This window comes from Micropterus dolomieu, linkage group LG16 (genome assembly GCF_021292245.1).
Source record: "Micropterus dolomieu isolate WLL.071019.BEF.003 ecotype Adirondacks linkage group LG16, ASM2129224v1, whole genome shotgun sequence".
Lineage (NCBI taxonomy): Eukaryota > Metazoa > Chordata > Actinopteri > Centrarchiformes > Centrarchidae > Micropterus > Micropterus dolomieu.
This window is the reverse complement of record NC_060165.1, coordinates 472,547-492,535: the sequence shown is the minus strand read 5'-3', so window position 1 is coordinate 492,535 and position 19,989 is coordinate 472,547. Positions and strand designations below refer to the sequence as shown.

At 43.1% G+C, this 19,989-nt stretch overlaps 1 protein-coding gene across 1 annotated transcript in view; it reads right to left on the bottom strand.

Moving 5' to 3' along the window:
• Window positions 1-1,206: 1,206 nt before the first annotated feature.
• Window positions 1,207-19,989, bottom strand: part of LOC123984592 (conserved oligomeric Golgi complex subunit 5-like) — a 64,614-nt gene continuing 45,831 nt past the window's right edge. Inside the window, exon 7 of the mRNA XM_046071546.1 lies at window positions 1,207-1,430. Within this exon, the coding sequence (XP_045927502.1) occupies window positions 1,222-1,430 (209 nt within the window). The 3' untranslated portion in view covers window positions 1,207-1,221. The remainder of the gene's footprint in view (window positions 1,431-19,989) is intronic.

Sequence of the window (19,989 nt, the reverse complement as noted above, 5' to 3'; positions counted from 1 at the left end):
GTATCTTTTATCAGGGAGCAGCACAAACACTATGTTGGTATGGACGATGGCATAAAAAAACTGCGTTAACGTGCAATAAAATAATTAATCGTCGGCGTTAATTAACGCGATAATAACGCGTTAACGTGCCCAGCCCTAAAAAGTACTTCAGTAAGTAAAGTACTTCAATTCAGTTTATTGAGCGAAAGTTAACAAAATAATTCTCCGTTGTTTACTTTCAACAAACGCTTCAAATAATGTACCTAAATTCGTTTCCCACAACTCATTTGGTCACTAAACTATTTCACTCCTACTCTCTTAGTCAAATACAAAAAAACTCCCAAGCTGTAGTCTATTTTATGAATGAAGTACTCTTTTGGTATTTGTATCACTTTAAGGGTACTGGTTTTGGTACTGGTATCGTAACAATACCCAACCCTAGTCCTGATCATATTTGGCCAAGTGTAACAAAACTGACGTACAGTACTGTTCAATGTCAAGCCTCCATCTTCAAATGATATCCCAGGGTGGGAGATACCACTGACCTACAAGGTGTGAAGCACTCAGCATAATCGCTGTAAACATAGAAGTACTGCCAGACACTCGTGCATTATGATGCATGGCTGTACTGGCACTGCGGGGGACAACGCAAATGGAATGGAAGGATTAGACTGAGTCCAGAGACCACAAAGATTTCCTGGTCCATGATGATGACTGGCTAATACATCGACTTAGATTCCCGAGAGCCGTGCTATTGGATCTGTGAGCTGAACTGGGTCCAGCATTAGACTGACCAACCCGACGGAACCGTGCCATCGCAGTACAAATACAAGTAGGCTATAATCACTCTGGGGTTTGTGGCAACCAGCTGTTAGCAGTGGGAATGAGCAGAAAGGTGTGTGCTACAACCAACAATGTATAGTTTACCTTTACCTAGGAATAATATAATTCTGTTAAACTCAATGCATTTTCTTTTGTTTGTGAACACGCTGCATCAAACAAAATGTGCTTCCTCTCAGTTGTTGTGCTTATTCACCATAATCAGGTTCATCTTATATGCATCAATATTCATGTGGTGCTTTGCATCAACCGTGGTTGAATATGTGAGTGTAGAGGGCTGGATATGAGGCTGATACACGCCAGTACATTTTCAAGTGGACTTGCTTTGATTCTGATATTCTACTAATAATTTACTAATTCCTGAAAAGAATTATCTTTGCTTGTCCCTTCTCAACAGAGAGGTCAAAGTTCAAGCTGCACAACGTGTCCAGGACAATCAAGCGTGACCAAAAGCAAATAGTGTGTGAGTTGTGTGTGTACCTGGATCTCCATGCCCTGTTCCAGCAGTCTCTTGGCCTGGTTCTCCACCTCCAGCCTGGCTCTGCTGATCAGCAGCAAGTCATTCTCAATCACCTCAATGCCACTCAGATCTACACCTTGTGACAGATAGTCTGGAGCATGTGCAAGCAAACACACACAAAAGAGAAAAGAAACCGAAAATTACAACATTTTATATTTTCCACCTTCTTTTACCATTTTCATTCAGTACTTTCTAAGAAAAGAAAGAAACATAACAGTTTTGGAAAAAAGTTAATTGCTAACAAGACAAAAAGTTTCATCTTATTTAACAAAGTGTTATATAGCTTTACAGAGAAACTGAAGATAAAGTTAAAACCACAGAAAGGTAATGTATTTTTGTGTTGCTTCAACTCTTAAAGAGGTGGTATTATGCTTTATACCTTTTTCCCTCTCCTTTATTGAGTTATATACCTTTTTTGTGCATGTAACAGGTTTGCAAAGTGAAAAGGCCAGTCCAGCCCAAAGGGAGTTCCCATCTCCCACAGAAAAGTCTGCTCTGAACTGCTTAAAAACAGCTTGTTTGTAGTCCACCCTCCCTTTCATCCCTGTGATGTCACAGGGATGAAAGCTGAATGCGCCTTAGATAATGCCCGCAAAGCGGAGACGCTGACTAACCCCCTCAATATGCGAAACTGATCGGCCACGGTCACAGCTGATCAAGCTGAAAACACTTTTGAGACCTATAAATAATAAAATTTTAATACGACACATATTATCTAGTGTTTTGGCTCTGTGGCCCATAAACTGACAAGAGGCAGTAAAATTACATCGTGAGTCAAAAATATAACTGAAAACACACATAAATAATATTGTCAATGAAAACTGAAGAAATAATAATTGTTGTTTAATGAACACCAATAGATTTTAATTTAGTGGACCAAAAAAGCTCTTGTACAAATCCCCTTACAAATCAAATGGCCCAGTCAGTCAGAAACATCATCAACACATCTCCTTTGTGATTACATCATCAGATTTCTGTTATTTAATTTGCATCCCGTTGACAGAAAAGATGATAGCGGGACTAGTCAGCTTGACAGATTTCTCACAACACTTGTTTCAAAGAAGCACATAACACTTCTGACTGTGTGTTAAACATTTCCATTCTGCTTTGCCCCTGCTTTGTTTATCCACCCACCTGCTTCAGAAAGCCTAATCACGCATTAGAGGAAGAAATATTGACTTGCCTTGCAACTGAATCCTGTTTTGGGCTGATATGAAATTGAAAATGGTGTAACCCTTATATATTGTAAACCCAATATGTGTGATTTTGAACCTCTTAACAGTTTTGAGGCAGTGACTCTGCAGTCCTGGCTCATGTGGGAAGTTCATTCATCCAGGAAGTAAGAGAAAAGCAGGGCCAGGCAGACAGATGTGCAGGATGGAACAGGGAGATAAACCGTAGCAACAGACTTGTGTGTGTGACTAAACCACGACCTGCTGGGGCAACAGTCTGAACTGAAAATATATAGCTACAAGGAACCAGTGAACGGAGCTCTAACATAATTAAAAGCTGCTAAATGAGGAAAAACCATTTTACTCTATTTTTATTTGTACATGCCGATTTCTCCTACACCAACTGTTTGGCCATTTTCCTCTGATGTTGTGCTCAGGGTGGGAAGCTCAAACGCTCCAATCAAAAGAATAATGGCATTAAAATCATTTTCATACACTAAAGAATTTTGGTCACAATTGTGATGTTGGCCAACCTTTAAAGCATTAGCTCTGGGCCAGGGCCGGCCCACAGCGTTGGAGCCCTAGGCCAGATTTGAAATTGCTTTCCCCCTTTTTAGATTTGGAGAAATCTAAAAAGTCCACTGCAGGGGTTGGGGTAATCGCTTCTCAATCCTCAGGAATTGTTTAAAAAGTTCAGCAGGCAAACTCACAATTTTAGCATTAGAGATGAACAGCCAAGTCACTAATCATGGTCCATAATGATAATCCATAAGTTTGATCCGCCTCCACATAGCCTTATCAAACTCCACATCACAGCCTAATTTGGGAGACCAAACCTAACCTGGGATCTGGGAATGTCCATCCATTCACACACACATAAACCGTGTCTCAACCCAGATAGGGTTTTCTTGCATTGTAGTAAATTTATGGGGTAATTTTCCTGAAATGGGGGGTCCTCCCCCAGAACATTTTAAGCATTAAAGACTTCATTTCCTGCATTCTGGTGAAAATTTCTGCATCAATTAATGGTGGAAATGTGTTTTTCTATATAAAGGGAAACACAATATTCCGGCAGCAGGTGACAATTAAATAAATATAGAATAAAATAGAATAAAAACATAGAATATAATGCAGTAAGGCTTTTAGGCATTCTGTAGATATTGTTTTTAATGTGTTTTCTCCTGTAGATCATCTTTTCTAATTTAATACAATCCCTGCTGAGTCGGCACACATAGCCTTTCCTCCTCTTGAGTGTCTGTTTGGGGAAATAACCTTTTTAAATATGTGGCACCTATACCCTCAATGATAAATTAATTAATTTTAATTGAGTTAGAAACACCTGGGCCCAGTTCCTGTGTTTCAGAAGGATTTCTGCTCATGTTCAAAACATTCTGCACATTCAGAAGCAATATTACGAGACTAACGTCATCATTTAATTTTATAATATTTTTAATTCTACCTGCCCTATAGCCTACTCTGCTGTGGATTACGTTTTTGCTCCTTTGGACCATTTGACCGACACAGTTTGGGACTGCATGCTGCATGTGAAACCGAAACTACCCCAAAACAAAACTGATGAGGCAGAAATCTCACCACAAATCCACACACGTTAACTTTAGCAGCTCTGATAAAGTGCAGCTCAGAGCAAGGCTGTGCTTAAGTTCAAAGATGTTTATATTGCTAAACTATATCAGTTACGTTACCACTCTGTTACAAACTGTCTGGACTCACAGCGTGAGGCGTACATGAAGTCGTCGGTGTCGTATCAAATGGGCAGAGCTGATTCGCCGAGTCAAAACTTGTGCCGCCCCCTGACCAATTTGCGCCCTAGACAACCACCTACATATTGTAAAGACTGTAAGAGCACAACTAACGTTAATGATTTTCACTCGCACACTGCACCACACAGTAGCGCTTGGCTAGCATCCTCTCCATTTTCTTCAAAGGACATTTACGTGACAGGTGGCAGAAATTGACAGGGAAAGCAGTGGAGCAGAGGAAAAGATGAGCAGTAAGTTTTAGTCTGGCAGTGAATGTACAGTATTTTCATATTTTCTGTTGAGTCATTGGCAAGGCTCTACGCTAATCTTATTCCCAAGGAGCACCTGTGCTCCTAAATGAAAAATACGGGGCCCACTGCACCAGTGTAATGTCTAGAAATGGCTCTGAGGATTTCATCCTGGTACCTAACAGCAGTCAGGGTACCATTGGCTAACACGTGGAGGTCTGTGCAACCCTCCAAGGATATGCCTCCCCAGGACCGTCACTGAACCACCGCCAAACTGGTCATTCTGGATGATGTTGCAGGCAGCATAATGTTCACCACGACGCCTGGTGAACGGGAAGCCATTTGTAGAAGTGCCAATTCTGCTGTTCTCTGGTGGATGCCAATTGAGCTGCGCGGTGCTGGGCTGTGAGCACAGATCCCACTAGAGGACATCGGGCCCTCATGCCACCCTCATGGAGTCTGATTCTGACAGTTTCGTTGGAGGTCATTTTGTAGGGTTCTGTCAGTGCTCCTCCTGTTCCATGTCTCACAAAGGAGCAGATACCGGACCTGTCGCTGGGTTGGTGCCCCTCTACAGCCCTGTGCAGCTCTCCTCGTGTAACAGCTTTTCTCATAGTATTTCGTCCATGCTCTTGAGACTGTGCTGGGAGACACAGCAAACCTTCTTGCGATAGCATGTATGGAGGTACCATCCTGAAGGAGCTGGACTACCTCTGAAACCTGAATAGGCTGCAGGTACTGTCTCATGCTACCAGTAGTGACAAGGACCCCAGCAAAATGCAAAACTAAAGAACAATCAGTCAGGAAGAATAAGGAGAGAGCAACTGTCTACGGCCACCACCGTTTGGTGGTTGTCTTGCTGTTGCCTCTCCAGACACATTCATTTGCACCAAAACAGGTGACACTGATTCACAATTGCTTTTGCTTCCTAACTGGACAGATTGATATCCCTAAAGTGTAACTGACTTGATGTTATACTGTGATGATTATGTGTTAACCTTATTTTATGAGCAGTGTATATAGCTTACCACTAGTAAGTTTCATTTATTTAACCCATGTGCAAGTAAAATGGTCTACATTGTGGCTTGTCTCAAATTTGTCAATAATCATAGCCATTCATGCATGCCAATGAGTTTAACATTTCAAAAGTTTACTGAAGCAAGTCAAATGTTGTAGTCTTTCCTCGCACACTGTGCTCGAAAATAATTTTTCCGGCACTGTACAGCCCTGATTAGTAGACCTGCCAAGTGTGGCGTTGTGGCCGACTATCTCTAAAGAAAAACAGCTGCGGTAGGCTAAACACGGGAGAAAACTTGATGACGTGCACACAATGATAATCCAATACATTTCCGACAGACCATACACTTGGATAATGTTTTCGTTATAGCAACGCTGGCACCCAGAATCCATGACCTCTGCTGTAGATCAGAAAGCATATAGTTACCACCATGTCCTGTCTTTTGATGTATATAATGAAGGACAAGGTCAGAAATGTGGAGATGCTTAGCCAATTTAGCAGGATGTCTTGCCTTGTCTGGCATAGCTGCTCTACTAAGCCTACCCTCAACTCTTAGAACGCCCTCGTCGAGGATGGGATCAAGCTTGTAAAGGTGGCTACTCTTCTTCACACTTTCCCCTTTTGAATTGTTACACTGCAAACTAGTTATTTCGTCCAGAAACTTCCATCTTTGACAGAAGCAGATGATTGCTGTCTCTGCCCTGTCAAATTCTTCAACTGAAAGACATCCTCTTGCTGCCTTAGCCTTAACGGTCTGCATCTCCTCTTGAAGCTTCTGTTCGAGCTGCTTTTCTTCCAGGCCAGAGCGAGCAAGAATTGCCGTCAACTGTTTCCACCTTTGAGCAAGCTCCAATAGCAAAGCCTTGAACCTGAGAAACCAGCCAACCATCCTTTTCAAACAGATCCACAAGGAGAAGTGACTGATACAACGCATAACTGAGTCCACTTGCTCAACAGCTTGAATAGCATTCACAGAAACACTTGTCTTCATTTCAGGATCTTCTGGAGAAACCGTTCCAAGGACTTCAGGGTCCACCGGCCACTTTATTTGAGGCTCCACAGTGTGTCAGCCTTCAAAAGTGATTACACTTTAACCCGTCTCGAAGCCAGGGCTGCAGGATTACTAGATGTATTTACATATCTCCACTGACATACATTAGACATGATGAGTACCTCTGACACCCTAAACGTTTTCAACCGTGAGTTCTCGTACTTCAACACAGAGGGTACTATCAGTCCAAAAAACTGAATTCTGTAGTTGCATCCACAACTCCTTCTTCCACATCTTGTCCATTCTGCTTGCAACCACTGCAGCTGTCAATTCCATGCGGAGGATGGTAATGGATTTCAGTGGAGCCACATGTACCTTTCCCATTATGAATGCACATTGTGCCTGTCCAGAGATATGTAACAGTGCAGTAACAGGTAAGTCACTGTACCATAGTCGTCCTCACTCACATCAGCAAAGTGGTGTATCTGAGCAGAAACAACCACTCCAAAGTTTGGATGTTTCAAGCACCTACTGACCTTAAAATCCTCAAGGTTACAGAGCTCCTCCAACCAGATTGTCCACTCTTGTGCTGCAGCAGCTGGCAAAGCCTCGTCCCAACCTAGCTGTTTTCTGCACAAGTCTTGAAGAATTCTTTTAGCAGATAGAACAACAGGTGCCAAGAATCCCAATGGATCGTATATGGAACTGATAGTGGACAAGATCCCTCTCCTTGTCAGAGGTCTATCTTTGAGTGTAACCCTAAACTTGAAGGAATCGGACTGAACACACCACTGCACACCCAATGCTCTTTCCACAGACGTCGCTATTTAAGTCCAGATCCTTAACCTCCTTGGATCTTTCATTCTGAGGTATAACAGCAAGCACAGTCCGTGTTTTGCTAATCCATTTGCAATCGACGGTCTTTTCTCCTTTCCCACCAAGTAGTATCTAAGTCCTACAATATATCTCAGGTGCATATGCTTTTAGTGGCATGCCCTTTTTGACCCATCCCTATTACACACATTCCACTGAACACTTATGAGAGAGTCATCTTTCTTGGCCTGTCAACTTTGGTCTTGCAATCCAAGATCGATCCAAAAAGCCTCCTTTAGCACAAAGAGCACGAAGTTCTCGATAGAACTTTGACCCATCCCTATTACACACATTCCACTGAACACTTATGAGAGAGTCATCTTTCTTGGCCTGTCAACTTTGGTCTTGCAATCCAAGATCGATCCAAAAAGCCTCCTTTAGCACAAAGAGCACGAAGTTCTCGATAGAACTTTGACCCATCCCTATTACACACATTCCACTGAACACTTATGAGAGAGTCATCTTTCTTGGCCTGTCAACTTTGGTCTTGCAATCCAAGATCGATCCAAAAAGCCTCCTTTAGCACAAAGAGCACGAAGTTCTCGATAGAACTTTGACCCATCCCTATTACACACATTCCACTGAACACTTATGAGAGAGTCATCTTTCTTGGCCTGTCAACTTTGGTCTTGCAATCCAAGATCGATCCAAAAAGCCTCCTTTAGCACAAAGAGCACGAAGTTCTCGATAGAACTTTGACCCATCCCTATTACACACATTCCACTGAACACTTATGAGAGAGTCATCTTTCTTGGCCTGTCAACTTTGGTCTTGCAATCCAAGATCGATCCAAAAAGCCTCCTTTAGCACAAAGAGCACGAAGTTCTCGATAGAACTTTGACCCATCCCTATTACACACATTCCACTGAACACTTATGAGAGAGTCATCTTTCTTGGCCTGTCAACTTTGGTCTTGCAATCCAAGATCGATCCAAAAAGCCTCCTTTAGCACAAAGAGCACGAAGTTCTCGATAGAACTTTGACCCATCCCTATTACACACATTCCACTGAACACTTATGAGAGAGTCATCTTTCTTGGCCTGTCAACTTTGGTCTTGCAATCCAAGATCGATCCAAAAAGCCTCCTTTAGCACAAAGAGCACGAAGTTCTCGATAGAGCAATACTGCCTCCTCTTCAGAACCAACTGATACCAAGCAATCATCAATATAGAAACTATGCAGAACAGTTTCAACAACCTTCTGGCTAAACTGCTCCTGGTTATCTTCAGCACATTTTCTCAAGACGAAACTGGCACAGCTTGGGGAGGATGTGGCTCCAAACAGATGTGCAACCATTCTGTATTCCACCAGGGCCTGACTATGATCTCCATCTGGCCCCCAAAGAAACCTCAACAGGTTTCAGTCTACATGGCTTCAATATCTGCGGTGAGCACAACAGACTCCTTTCGGAACCTAGTTATAACTCCAACCAGTGAGCTAGTGAGATCGGGGCCTTGTAGGAGTTGGGTGTTCAGAGATGTTCCTTGGTATGTAGCTCCACAGTTGAAAATGAACCATATTTTTCTCTTCTGTGGATGGTACACATCATGGTGAAGTATATACCACAACCTACCATCACAACGATCCAGTGAACCTCTCTCTTTATTCCCTGTTCAGATTTCTTCTCTACAGTAGCAACAGTACTGGCAAAGCTACTCCTCTTTGCCTTGGAGAAAGGTTGAGATTTGGAATTTTTAACCTCCTTTCTTACTCCTGCTGGAGAATGTTGTTTATCTCCAAACACTTGCAATTCTCACTTGCTTTTCAGTAAACTCAGCAATGTCATGAAACATAGCTCTTCAATGAAACTTCTCCTGTATGTCACAAGAAACATTCCTCCATCTATCTGTGAGCTTATAAGGCATTTTTTCACAACTATTTGCATATTAGCAGGGACATCCAAATCATGCATGGACTGAACTTCTCCCATTGCATTACAGCATCCCTGCAAAAAGAAGTTATATGCCTGTAGAGCTTTCAAGTCCTCTGATTTTATCATAGGCCATGTGATTCTTGCTTATAGGCAAAAACTAATGCTCTGTAAACCTGTAGTGAGGACATCAAAGAAGTGGACTAGTGAAGCTGTTGAGGACCTCCAGGCATGTTTGGGCTGCACCGACTGGGCGTTTTCAAGAAGGCTACCAACAATCTGGATGAGTTTACAGAGGCTGTGACGTCCTACATCAGCTTCTGTGAGGACAGCTGCATTCCAACACGCACCAGGGTGAGTTATAACAATGACAAACCCTGGTTTACAGCTAAACTCGGTCAGCTAAGGTTGGAAAAGGAGGAAGCATTTAGGAGTGGTGACAGGGCCGGGTGCAGGGCGTTAAAGTACAGGTTTAGCAGGTAGGTGCGAGAAGCTAAACGACTGTACTCAGAGAGACTAAAGAACCAGTTCTCTGAAAACAATGCCACTTCTGTCTGGAGGGGGTTCAGATAGATCACAAACTATAAACCCAAAGTCCTCCACTCCATAAACGATTCTCGCCTGGCAAATGAGCTGAACGAGTTCTACTGCAGCTTTGAGAGTCAATCGGACACCATCCCCCGTGACTCCTCCACTTAGCTTCAGCCTCAGTCCACCACTTCTTCCCCTCCCTCCTCAGAGTTGGCCAGCTCCACCCCCTCCCCTGCTGTCTCCATCACAGAGAGTGAAGTCAACGGTCTTTTCAGGAGGCAGAAACCTCGCAAAGCAGCTAGGCCGGACTCTGTCTCCCCATCCACCCTGAAGCACTGAGCTGATCAGTGTTCACAGACATTTTTAACACCTCACTGGAGACATGCCATGTGCCAGCCTGATTCAAAGCCTCCACTATAATCCCTGCCCCCAAGAAACCAAGGACCACTGGACTAAATGAAGTCCTTTGAACGCCTTGTGTTGTTGTAGAGGGACAAAACGCTAGACTCAGGCCCGCTGGAAGTCCAGATCTGTCCTCAATACTTTACAAGTATTGCTGGTAGATAACACTTGGAGTTCGAAAGAAGTTACTGGAGTCGGTCAGTGATCGATGCAGAGTTTATTGTCAAAGCAAGACAAAACCCGAGCAAGCCTTAGCAGACCGGTAAGGCACACTGAAAACATGGTGTGGAGCTTCTCATTATATAGCCCTTGGCTCTCCCTAGGGAGGTGGGGCCCCTGCGATATACCTGCCTATTTTTCAATTTAATGTAGCCATTAATTAGTTCTACTGGTGTAAATCTCTTCTTTGATGTTTTCTTTTACGACCGTCTTAAAAACCCTGTTCCTGTAATATTATACTCCCTTAAAATCCTAATTCTCCTATTCTCCTTAAAAATATTAATTCATCTTTATTGTCAGTTAACTGTATAAACACATTATCTGAGGGTACTATTTCGTAGTCGTAGACATTTATGTGTTATAAGACACAAGTAAACTCTCGGGTCAGGCACTTCCCAGAGTTTGGGCCCCCTTGGGCCCCCTTAAGAGCGTCTGTGGTCATCTACCAGTAGCTTCCAAATTTATAGGCCTATGGAGGATCTATGTCTCCGTAATATCTGTCACAGGTATGGAGATCTATGTCCCCATCCGCATACCTTCTGTCATAGATATGGGGCCCAAAAATGATTTAATATCTGGGTACACGGTCTTTTCTCCTTTCCCACCAAGTAGTATCCAAGTCCTACAATATATCTCAGGTGCATATGCTTTTAGTGGCATGCCCTTTTTGACCCATCCCTATTACACACATTCCACTGAACACTTATGAGAGAGTCATCTTTCTTGGTCTGTCAACTTTGGTCTTATGCAGAGAGTAGAGTGGCACCTCAGAGTTCAGTTTAACACTCAGATCTACCTAGGGATGTTACATGCTTATACAAATGTCTGAAAAACATAAGGCATAACATACTGATAGATGATACATTGAGTAAATGATACATTCTGGATAAATGAAATGTATTAAGTTGGATAAATGATACATTCTTACTCAACATTGTCCCACCTAAAATCCATTACAGACCCACTCCTGGACCCCCTGCAGTTTGCCTGCAGAGCCAATAGGTTTGTAGACGATGCAGTAAACATGGCCCTTCACTACATCCTCCAGCACCTGGACTCCCCAGGAACCTACACCAGGATCCTGTTTGTGGACTTCAGCTCTGCTTTTAACACCATCATCCCGGCCCTGCTGCAGGACAAGCTCTCTCAGCTGAACATACCTGACTCCACCTGCAGGTGGATCACTGACTTCCTCACGGACAGGAAGCAGCACATGAAGCTGGGAACATGTACATACACAAAAACATGTCTCTGATTCCAGGACCATCAGCACCGGTTCCCCTCAGGGCTGCGTTCTTTCCCCTCTTCTCTTCTCCCTGTACACCAACAGCTGCACCTCCAGTCACCAGTCTGTCAAGCTCCTGAAGTTTGCGGATGACACCACCCTCATTGGGCTCATCTCTGGTGGGGATGAGTCCGCCTACAGGTGGGAGATCGACCATCTGGTGACCCGGTGCAGCCAGAACAGTCTAGAGCTCAACACTCTGAAGACAGTGGAGATGGTCGTGGGCTTCAGAAAGAGCACAGCCCCACCCTCCCCCATCATCCTGTGTGACTCCCCAGTCACCACTGTGGACTCCTTCCGCTTCCTGGGCACCATCATCTCCCAGGACCTCAAGTGAGAGCTGAACATCACTTCCATCATCAAAAAGGCCCAGCAGAGGATGTACTTCCTGCGGCAGCTGAAGATGTTCAGCCTGCCAAAGACAATGATGGTGCACTTCTACACCGCCATCATTCTTACTTACTTTTCCTGAGCTGCTCCTCTTGCGCCTCCAGAGCATGTTTGTTTTTTAACAGCTTTTGGTGAACAATGAGTGCAGCCATGTTTGCTTTAATACGTGCTGATGAAGTAGATGAGACAGTAGACTTACTTCCTGTTGGACTCATTTTCCTTGATGTTCTGCTGGCAACATTAGAAACACTATCACTTAACATTAACGTTTAACATCATCTACAGCAGCAGCATTTTCCACACTCTTCTGAGAATGCTGCGAAACACAGGACTCATTTTCATTTTGTGCATCAAATATTTCAGCACAAAGAGGTAACTGTGATGAATTATTAGTACCATCTAGATGGATCTTGATCCACTTGGCTCCATTTTCTATTTGTAAATGCTCAATGCAAAATTCATCTTTAAATGTACTACATTTAATTTACACAATCATTTTAAAACCGTATATAATGAGCAAATAAAATCTATGGCATTCACTTCCCCCTAAAATACATAACAAACCAACAAACTAATTACTACTACGGCGGTACTCCTGAATAACAAACGGCTATAAAACAAAAAAATCAATACAACCACCTAACGTGGCTATACTGCTAAGCCTAATGGGGGAATCAATTAACTCACAAACGCACCTGTGGTGTGTGTGTGTGTAGCCATACCTTCACTTCAAACGCTTTGCGGGCTGGCATGAATGAACATAGTAAACTAGATGAATGAACTGATGCGCCACGCTGACATCGACGTGTGTGCTCAGGTTCCTTTGTTCAGAGTGCAAATCTTTCCCACCTTTCACACACTTCAGTGTTGATCTAGGGAAAGTTGTTGATCAAGTATTTTCTGTTGACTTTGTTGCGGCCGACTATCGCTAAAGAAAAACAGACGCGGAAGCGGTAACTCCAGCCAGTTTTAACTGCCATTTTTGGTTAACGTTCGTTCTCAAACAGAGAATGGGGGTGTGGTTAATAGTCGGACGTAATACATTACCATTACAAACAAAAACTGACCGGCTGGGGTGTTCACTAACGGTATGCTGTGTTAACATCACAACACTGTAAAGTTCAGTACACTGTCTGGCAGGAGTAGCTATTACTTACCCATGATAGAAACTAATGTGCGCGTATCAGCTGTTATCAATCATACAGTCGATGGTCCTGTTACGCACTGCACACGATAACTCCCACTACGTTTTATGGTGTGCTTACTTCTGATACCATTGCCTCCGCCGATGCATTGGTAAAACAGTGGTCAGTAAAATGCATGTTGCAGACTGTATATATGCGGGGGCAGGTGAAATTGCTAGACTGCTTTGCTTTCCTCAATCTTTACCAACTAACTTCAATAATTTCTTCATCTAAACCATCAACCTGCCCCATCCCGACTAGGCTGCTTAAAGAAGTTTTACTCTTAGTCAGGAATTCTCTAATAGATATGATCAATCTATCTTTATCAACAGGCTATGTGCCACAGTGCTTTACAGTAGCTGTAATTAAACCTCTTCTGAAAAAGCCCAACCTTGATCCTGATGTTTTAGCCAACTATAGACCTATATCTAACCTTCCATTTCTCTCTAAGATCCTTGAGAAAGCAGTCGCCAAACAGCTGTGTGACTTTCTACATAGCAATAGTTTATTTGAGGATTTTCAGTCAGTTCATCATAGCACAGAGACAGCACTGGTGAAAATTACTAATGACCTCCTAATTGCATCAGACAAAGGACTTGTCTCTGTACTGGTTTTATTAGATCTTAGTGCTGCATTTGATACCATTGACCATCAGATCCTATTACAGAGACTGGAACATTTCACTGGCATTAAAGGAACCGCTCTTAGCTGGTTTAAGTCTTATTTATAAGATCGCTTTAAGTTTGTACATGTTAATCAATCCTGCATGCACGCCAAAGTTAGTCATGGAGTTCTACAAGGATCTGTGCTCGGACCAATCCTCTTCACTTTATATGTGCTTCCTTTAGGCAATATTATCAGGAAACACTCCATAAACTTTCATTGTTATGCAGATGATACTCAGTTATATCTATCAATCAAGCCAGATGAAACTCATCAGTTAGCTAAACTTCAAATGTGCCTTCAGGACATTAAAACCTGGATGACTTGTAAATTTCTAATGTTAAACTAAGATAAAAAAGTTATTGTTCTACGGCCCAAGCACCTCCGTGATGAATCATCTAAAGATATAGTTTCCCTGGATGGCACCACCCTGGCCTCCAGCACCACTGTGAGGAATCTTGGAGTTATCTTTGATCAGGACATGTCGTTTAAGTCTCACATTAAGCAAATTTCAAGGACCGCCTTTTTTCACCTACTTAATATTGCAAAAATCAGGAACATCCTGTCTAAAAATTATGCAGAAAAACTAGTCCATGCATTTGTTACTTCTAGGCTGGATTACTGAAATTCCTTATTATCAGGAGAGAACTCTTCAGCTGATCCAGAATGCTGCAGCACCTGTTCTGACAGGAACCAGGAAAAGAGATCACATTTCTCCTGTCTTAGCTTCTCTGCATTGGCTTACAGTAAAATCCAGAATAAAATTTAAAATCATTCTTCTCACCTACAAAGCTCTTAATGGTCAGGCACCATCTTATCTTAAAGAGCTCATAGTACCTTACTACCCCACCAGAGCACTGCGCTCCCAGAATACAGGGTTACTTGTGGTTCCTAGAGTCTCCAAAAGTAGACTGGGAGCCAGAGTGTTCAGCTATCAAGCTCCTCTCCTGTGGAACCAGGTTCCAGTTTGGGTTCAGGAGGCAGACACCATCTCTACATTTAAAAGTAGGCTTAAGACTTTGATAAAGCTTATAGTTAGGGCTGGCTCAGGTGAGTCCTGAACCATCCCTTAGTTTTGTTGCTATAGGCCTAGACTGCCAGGGGATTTCCCATGATGCACTGAGCTCCTCTCTCCTCTTCTTTCTCTCCCTCTGTATGCAACCTCATCCCATTAATGCATGTTACTAACTCGACGTCTTCCCTTTTCTGTAGTCTTGTGCTTTCTCGTCCCTCTCCTCGCTCTGTGTGTATATTGTGTAGGCTGCCTCCCTCCCCTCTCTCTCTCTCCTTCCATCCCCCTCCCTCTTTCTCTCTGTTCCGCTCTTGCCCCCTCTCTCTCCTGCCCTCTCTCTCTCTCGTCCTCTCTCCTGCCCTCTCTCTCTCTCGTCCTCTCTCCTGCCCTCTCTCTCTCTCTCTCTTGGCTTGTCGCCCTGACATCTGTAGTCATGAAGTCCTTTGAAAGACTGGTGTTGGCCCACCTGAAGGACATTACAGGCCCCTTGCTGGACCCCCTGCAGTTTGCCTACAGGGCTAACAGGTCATTAGATGATGCAGTCAACTTGGGACTGCATTACATCCTGCAACACCTTGACTCTCCAGGGACATATGCTAGGATCCTGTTCGTGGACTTCAGCTCAGCGTTCAACACCATCATCCCGGACATCCTCAGCACCAAAATCACCCAGCTCACTGTGCCAGCCTCCACCTGCCAGTGGATCACAAACTTCCTGACTGTCAGGAGTCAGCAGGAGTGGTTGGGGAACATCACTTCCAGCGCCCAGACTATTAGCACTGGCACCTCCCAGGGGTGTGTGCTCTCCCCATTGCTCTTGTCCCTCTACACCAACGACTGCACCTCAGGAGACCCATATGTCAAACTCCTGAAGTTCACTGATGACACAACGGTCATCGGCCTCATCCGGGACGGTGATGAGTAGGCCTACAGACGGGAGGTTGATCAGCTGGCTCTCTGGTGCGGTCAGAACAACCTGGAGCTTAACACGCTCAAAACTGTGGAGATGACCTTGGACTTCAGAGGAGCCCCCCCACTCTGCCCCCCATCACCATACTCAACAGTCCTGTGTCTGCTGTGGAATCCTTCAGGTTTCTGGGATCCACTATATCCCAGGACCTGAAGTGGGAGCCCAACACTGACACCATCATCAAGAAAGCCCAGCAGAGGATGTACTTCCTGCGTCAGCATTATGCTCCATCACACTGTGTACATGTATGCATGTATGTGTACCTGTATATCTCATCCACCTCCGTAATAATGATATAATTTTACTCGTGCATCCTTTGCACTCTGCTCACTGTACATTATTGTCTCAATCTGTCTATATTGTTTTTCTTTATAGTGTGTATATATGTGTTCTCTATACTATAGCCTGAGTCTGATTTTATTATTGTATTATTATTGTATTGTAAGTAAGCACATCATCAGCATTGTACAATCCTGAGTCAAATTCTTTGTATGTGTACACATACCTGGCAAATAAAGCTGATTCTGATTAAACAACAAAAGGCACGGATACAGCAATGTTAAATGGCGAGCGAGCCAAACTCAAACCTAATCTTCTGCCGGTTTCTCCTAGTGGTCCGGTAGTGAGTCTGACTATGTATGTACTATGCATACAACACTACACAATCAATTTGTCCATATACAACATAATGTTTTTTTATAAATAAACACCAATTTAAAATACTGTTATTATTATTATTTCTCGTCAGCAACCACACCCAACATGCTATTATAATTCCATATCTGCTTAAAAGATTCAAGATCTTTCATTGCTTTATAAAAATGAAAATCAATTAATATTCGAGACCTCACAATTGAAAAAACCATTACACAGTCATGACTAGACAATTGCTCTATTTTATTCTTACGACTAGCATAAATTGCCATCTTTGCTTGTCCAAGCAGGAAGTTTATCAGTTAACATTTGACGCTACACAAACTGCAAACGGAAGGCAGCTGTTCTGCTTTGTAGATGCACCAGTCCATGCCCACCTTCTTTTTTAGGTAGATACAAAACACTCTGTGGAACCCAGTGTAGATTATCCCAGAAAAAAATCTACCAGGATTGACTGGATCTTTGACAGCAGTTGTACTGGAGGATCCACACAGGCCAGCCGATGCCAGAGGGAGGATGCCACCAAATTATTGATAATGAGAACACGCCCCTTATAGGAAATTTTATTAAATAAGAATTTCCATTTTTCAAGACGTCCCTTTAATATTTCAACAACCCCCTCAAAATTCTTCTGGATGTACCCCAAAAAAACTCCAAGATATTTAAAACCACTCCTGATCCAATTTAAACCAACTGGAAGATTTGACTCTTCACTTGACCATTTTCCAATCAGCATAGCTACACTTTTTGATCAGTTTACTTTTGCAGAGAATTCACACTGGCAAATTACCTGAGCACAATAAAATGTCCTAAACTAAGAAAAATGTTTTATTTATTTATAATTAATTTTTTTTAATCAATTAATTATCTCTTTAATTTTTTTGTCTATTAATATACACACACGTTTACGTTATTTTCCATTTATTTTATTTCAATGTTTAATATATTATTATAATAACACACATTACTGTTTCATTTATTTATTTTATTGTAATTTTTAACACATTTAAACACATACGCTTTAATTACTTTACACTTTAATTACTTGAAATGGTTGATTGTTCTTATGTAGTTTGTATGATGCTTTGGCAATATTGTTTTTACACATTCATGCCAATAAAGCTAATCTGAATTGAATTGAGATCAGGCAGGTGGAGGGCTGAGGCACAAGGACCAAGGAATTGAACAGGAGCCACATTCAATTCAAAAACAATCCGCTTGAAGCCTTAACCCAAGGACAAAGCCTGCCAGAGACCACAATCGAACAGCTGAGCCCTGTATTCCTTTGCTTGTTTAGATATGTGTGTTTGAGAGTGAGAGAGAGTGAGAGAGTGAGAGAGTGTGAGAGAGAGAGAGAGAGAGAGAGAGAGAGAGAGAGAGAGAGAGAGAGAGAGAGAGAGAGAGAGAGAGAGAGAGAGAGAGAGAGAGAGAGAGAGAGAGAGATTGGTCTTCTCTGACTTGTGTCATAATATGCTCCGAGGGCCGTCTGATATGCCATGCTTGAAGCCATGCACACACACAACCACAGACCACACAAGCCACTGGATATTATGTGTTGGTTCCCAGGGGATAAGCTGTGCTCTGGCACAGATGTGCCCTGGTTTCTGTGCTAGGGGAATTCATTCATCTCATTCTTCAGAGGACAACAAGATGGATATTACCAATAATCAAAGTTACTTTAGAATTTATCACAGCATTGCAGCGCTTGAAATTAGTATCATGGCAGCGTAGAATATTACCCACCTTAAGCAATACCTTGGTGATGGTGGTAACCAGAGCAGGCAGCAGGGAGGGATCGATTTCACGCTTATCAGAGTACATTTAACGGTCAGGAAATAAATAAATAAATAAATAATATAAAAAAATGTATTAAGAGTTGTGACATACTATGGATCGGCTCAGTTTCAGCAAACTCATTTGTAACTTTCATTTGGGTACATTGAAATAATGCTTGTGCTGCAGGATAATGTTTGTCTGTCTCCAAAACAGTCGAGGAAAGCACCATTCAAACTGTCGATGGCTTTACTACTACTATCAAAAGACACCCTAAAGTTTATACTTCACAGCCACAGAAAAAGGTGATAACATACTGTGTTTCAGTAAGATGGCGCCACTCAGGGCAGCCGTGGTATTTTGGTGCTATCTTTGTTTTGTTTACGTTTGTTAACTTTGCATTCTGCTGTGATACCCGGAGCCCTTTCACCAGAGAAGAGCTCATAATTATGACTTTTCTTGTGTCATTAGTGGAATTATTGGACATTCTGGTCAAGGCTTCACTTTCTGCTGTTCATGCGGTGAGACGCTGGAGGAGGGGGAGAAGGTCCGGCACGCTGTTGCGCCGCCGCCGAAGAGGATACCGCACGCCGCTACCGGGAATATTTCTCTCCAACTTACGCTCACTGTGCAATAAAATGGACAAACTTTGGCTACTGTCGGGAAAAACAGAAACATTTATTCATCTTCTGTTCTGTGCTTCACCGACACGTGGCTGTCTGGATCAATACCGGACTCCGCGCTGCAGCTGGCTGGCTTCCAGGTCTACAGAGCGGACCGCGACATGGAACTCTCTGGCAAAACAAAAGGTGGAGGTGTCTGTTTTTACATTAACAGTGGCTGGTGTAACGATGTGACAGTGATTCAGCAACACTGTTCTCATGACCTGGAATATTTATTGATACATTGTAAGCCATTCTACTCCCCCCGTGAGTTTGCAGGCTACTTTCTGCTCTGTGTTTACATTGCACCGCAGGCCAACGTGCAGGAGGCACAGCACGTGCTGGCCGATCAGATACTGTGGGTAGAGCAGACATTCCCGGACTCCTTACGTTATTGTTCTTGGTGACTTTAACAAAAGAAACCTCAGCCATTAAATCCCCAAATACACACAATTCATAAAGTGTCCAACCAGAGAGGGGAACACTTTGGATCACTGCTACACCACAGTAAGCAGTGCCTATCACGCCGTCCCTCGAGCTCCACTGGGACACTCTGACCACGCCATGGTTCACATGATTCCTGCATACAGACAACAACTAAAAATCTGTAAACCTGTGGTGAGGACATCAAAGCAGTGGACTAGTGAAGCTGTAGAGAACCTCCAGGCGTGCTTGGACTGTAGTGACTGGGAGGTTTTCAGGACTGCTACCAACAGTCGATGAGTTTACAGAGGCTGTGACGTCCTACATCAGCTTCTGTGAAGACAGCTGCTTTCCAACATGGACCAGGGTGAGTTATAACAATGACAAACCCTGGTTCACAGCTAAGCTCAGACAACTGAGGTTGGAGAAGGAAGAGGCATTTAGGAGTGGAGCCAAAGTACAGGTTTAGCAAGGCGGTGCGAGATGCTAAACCGCTGTACGCAGAGAGACTACAACACTAGTTCTCAAGTAATGACTCTGCTTCTGTCTG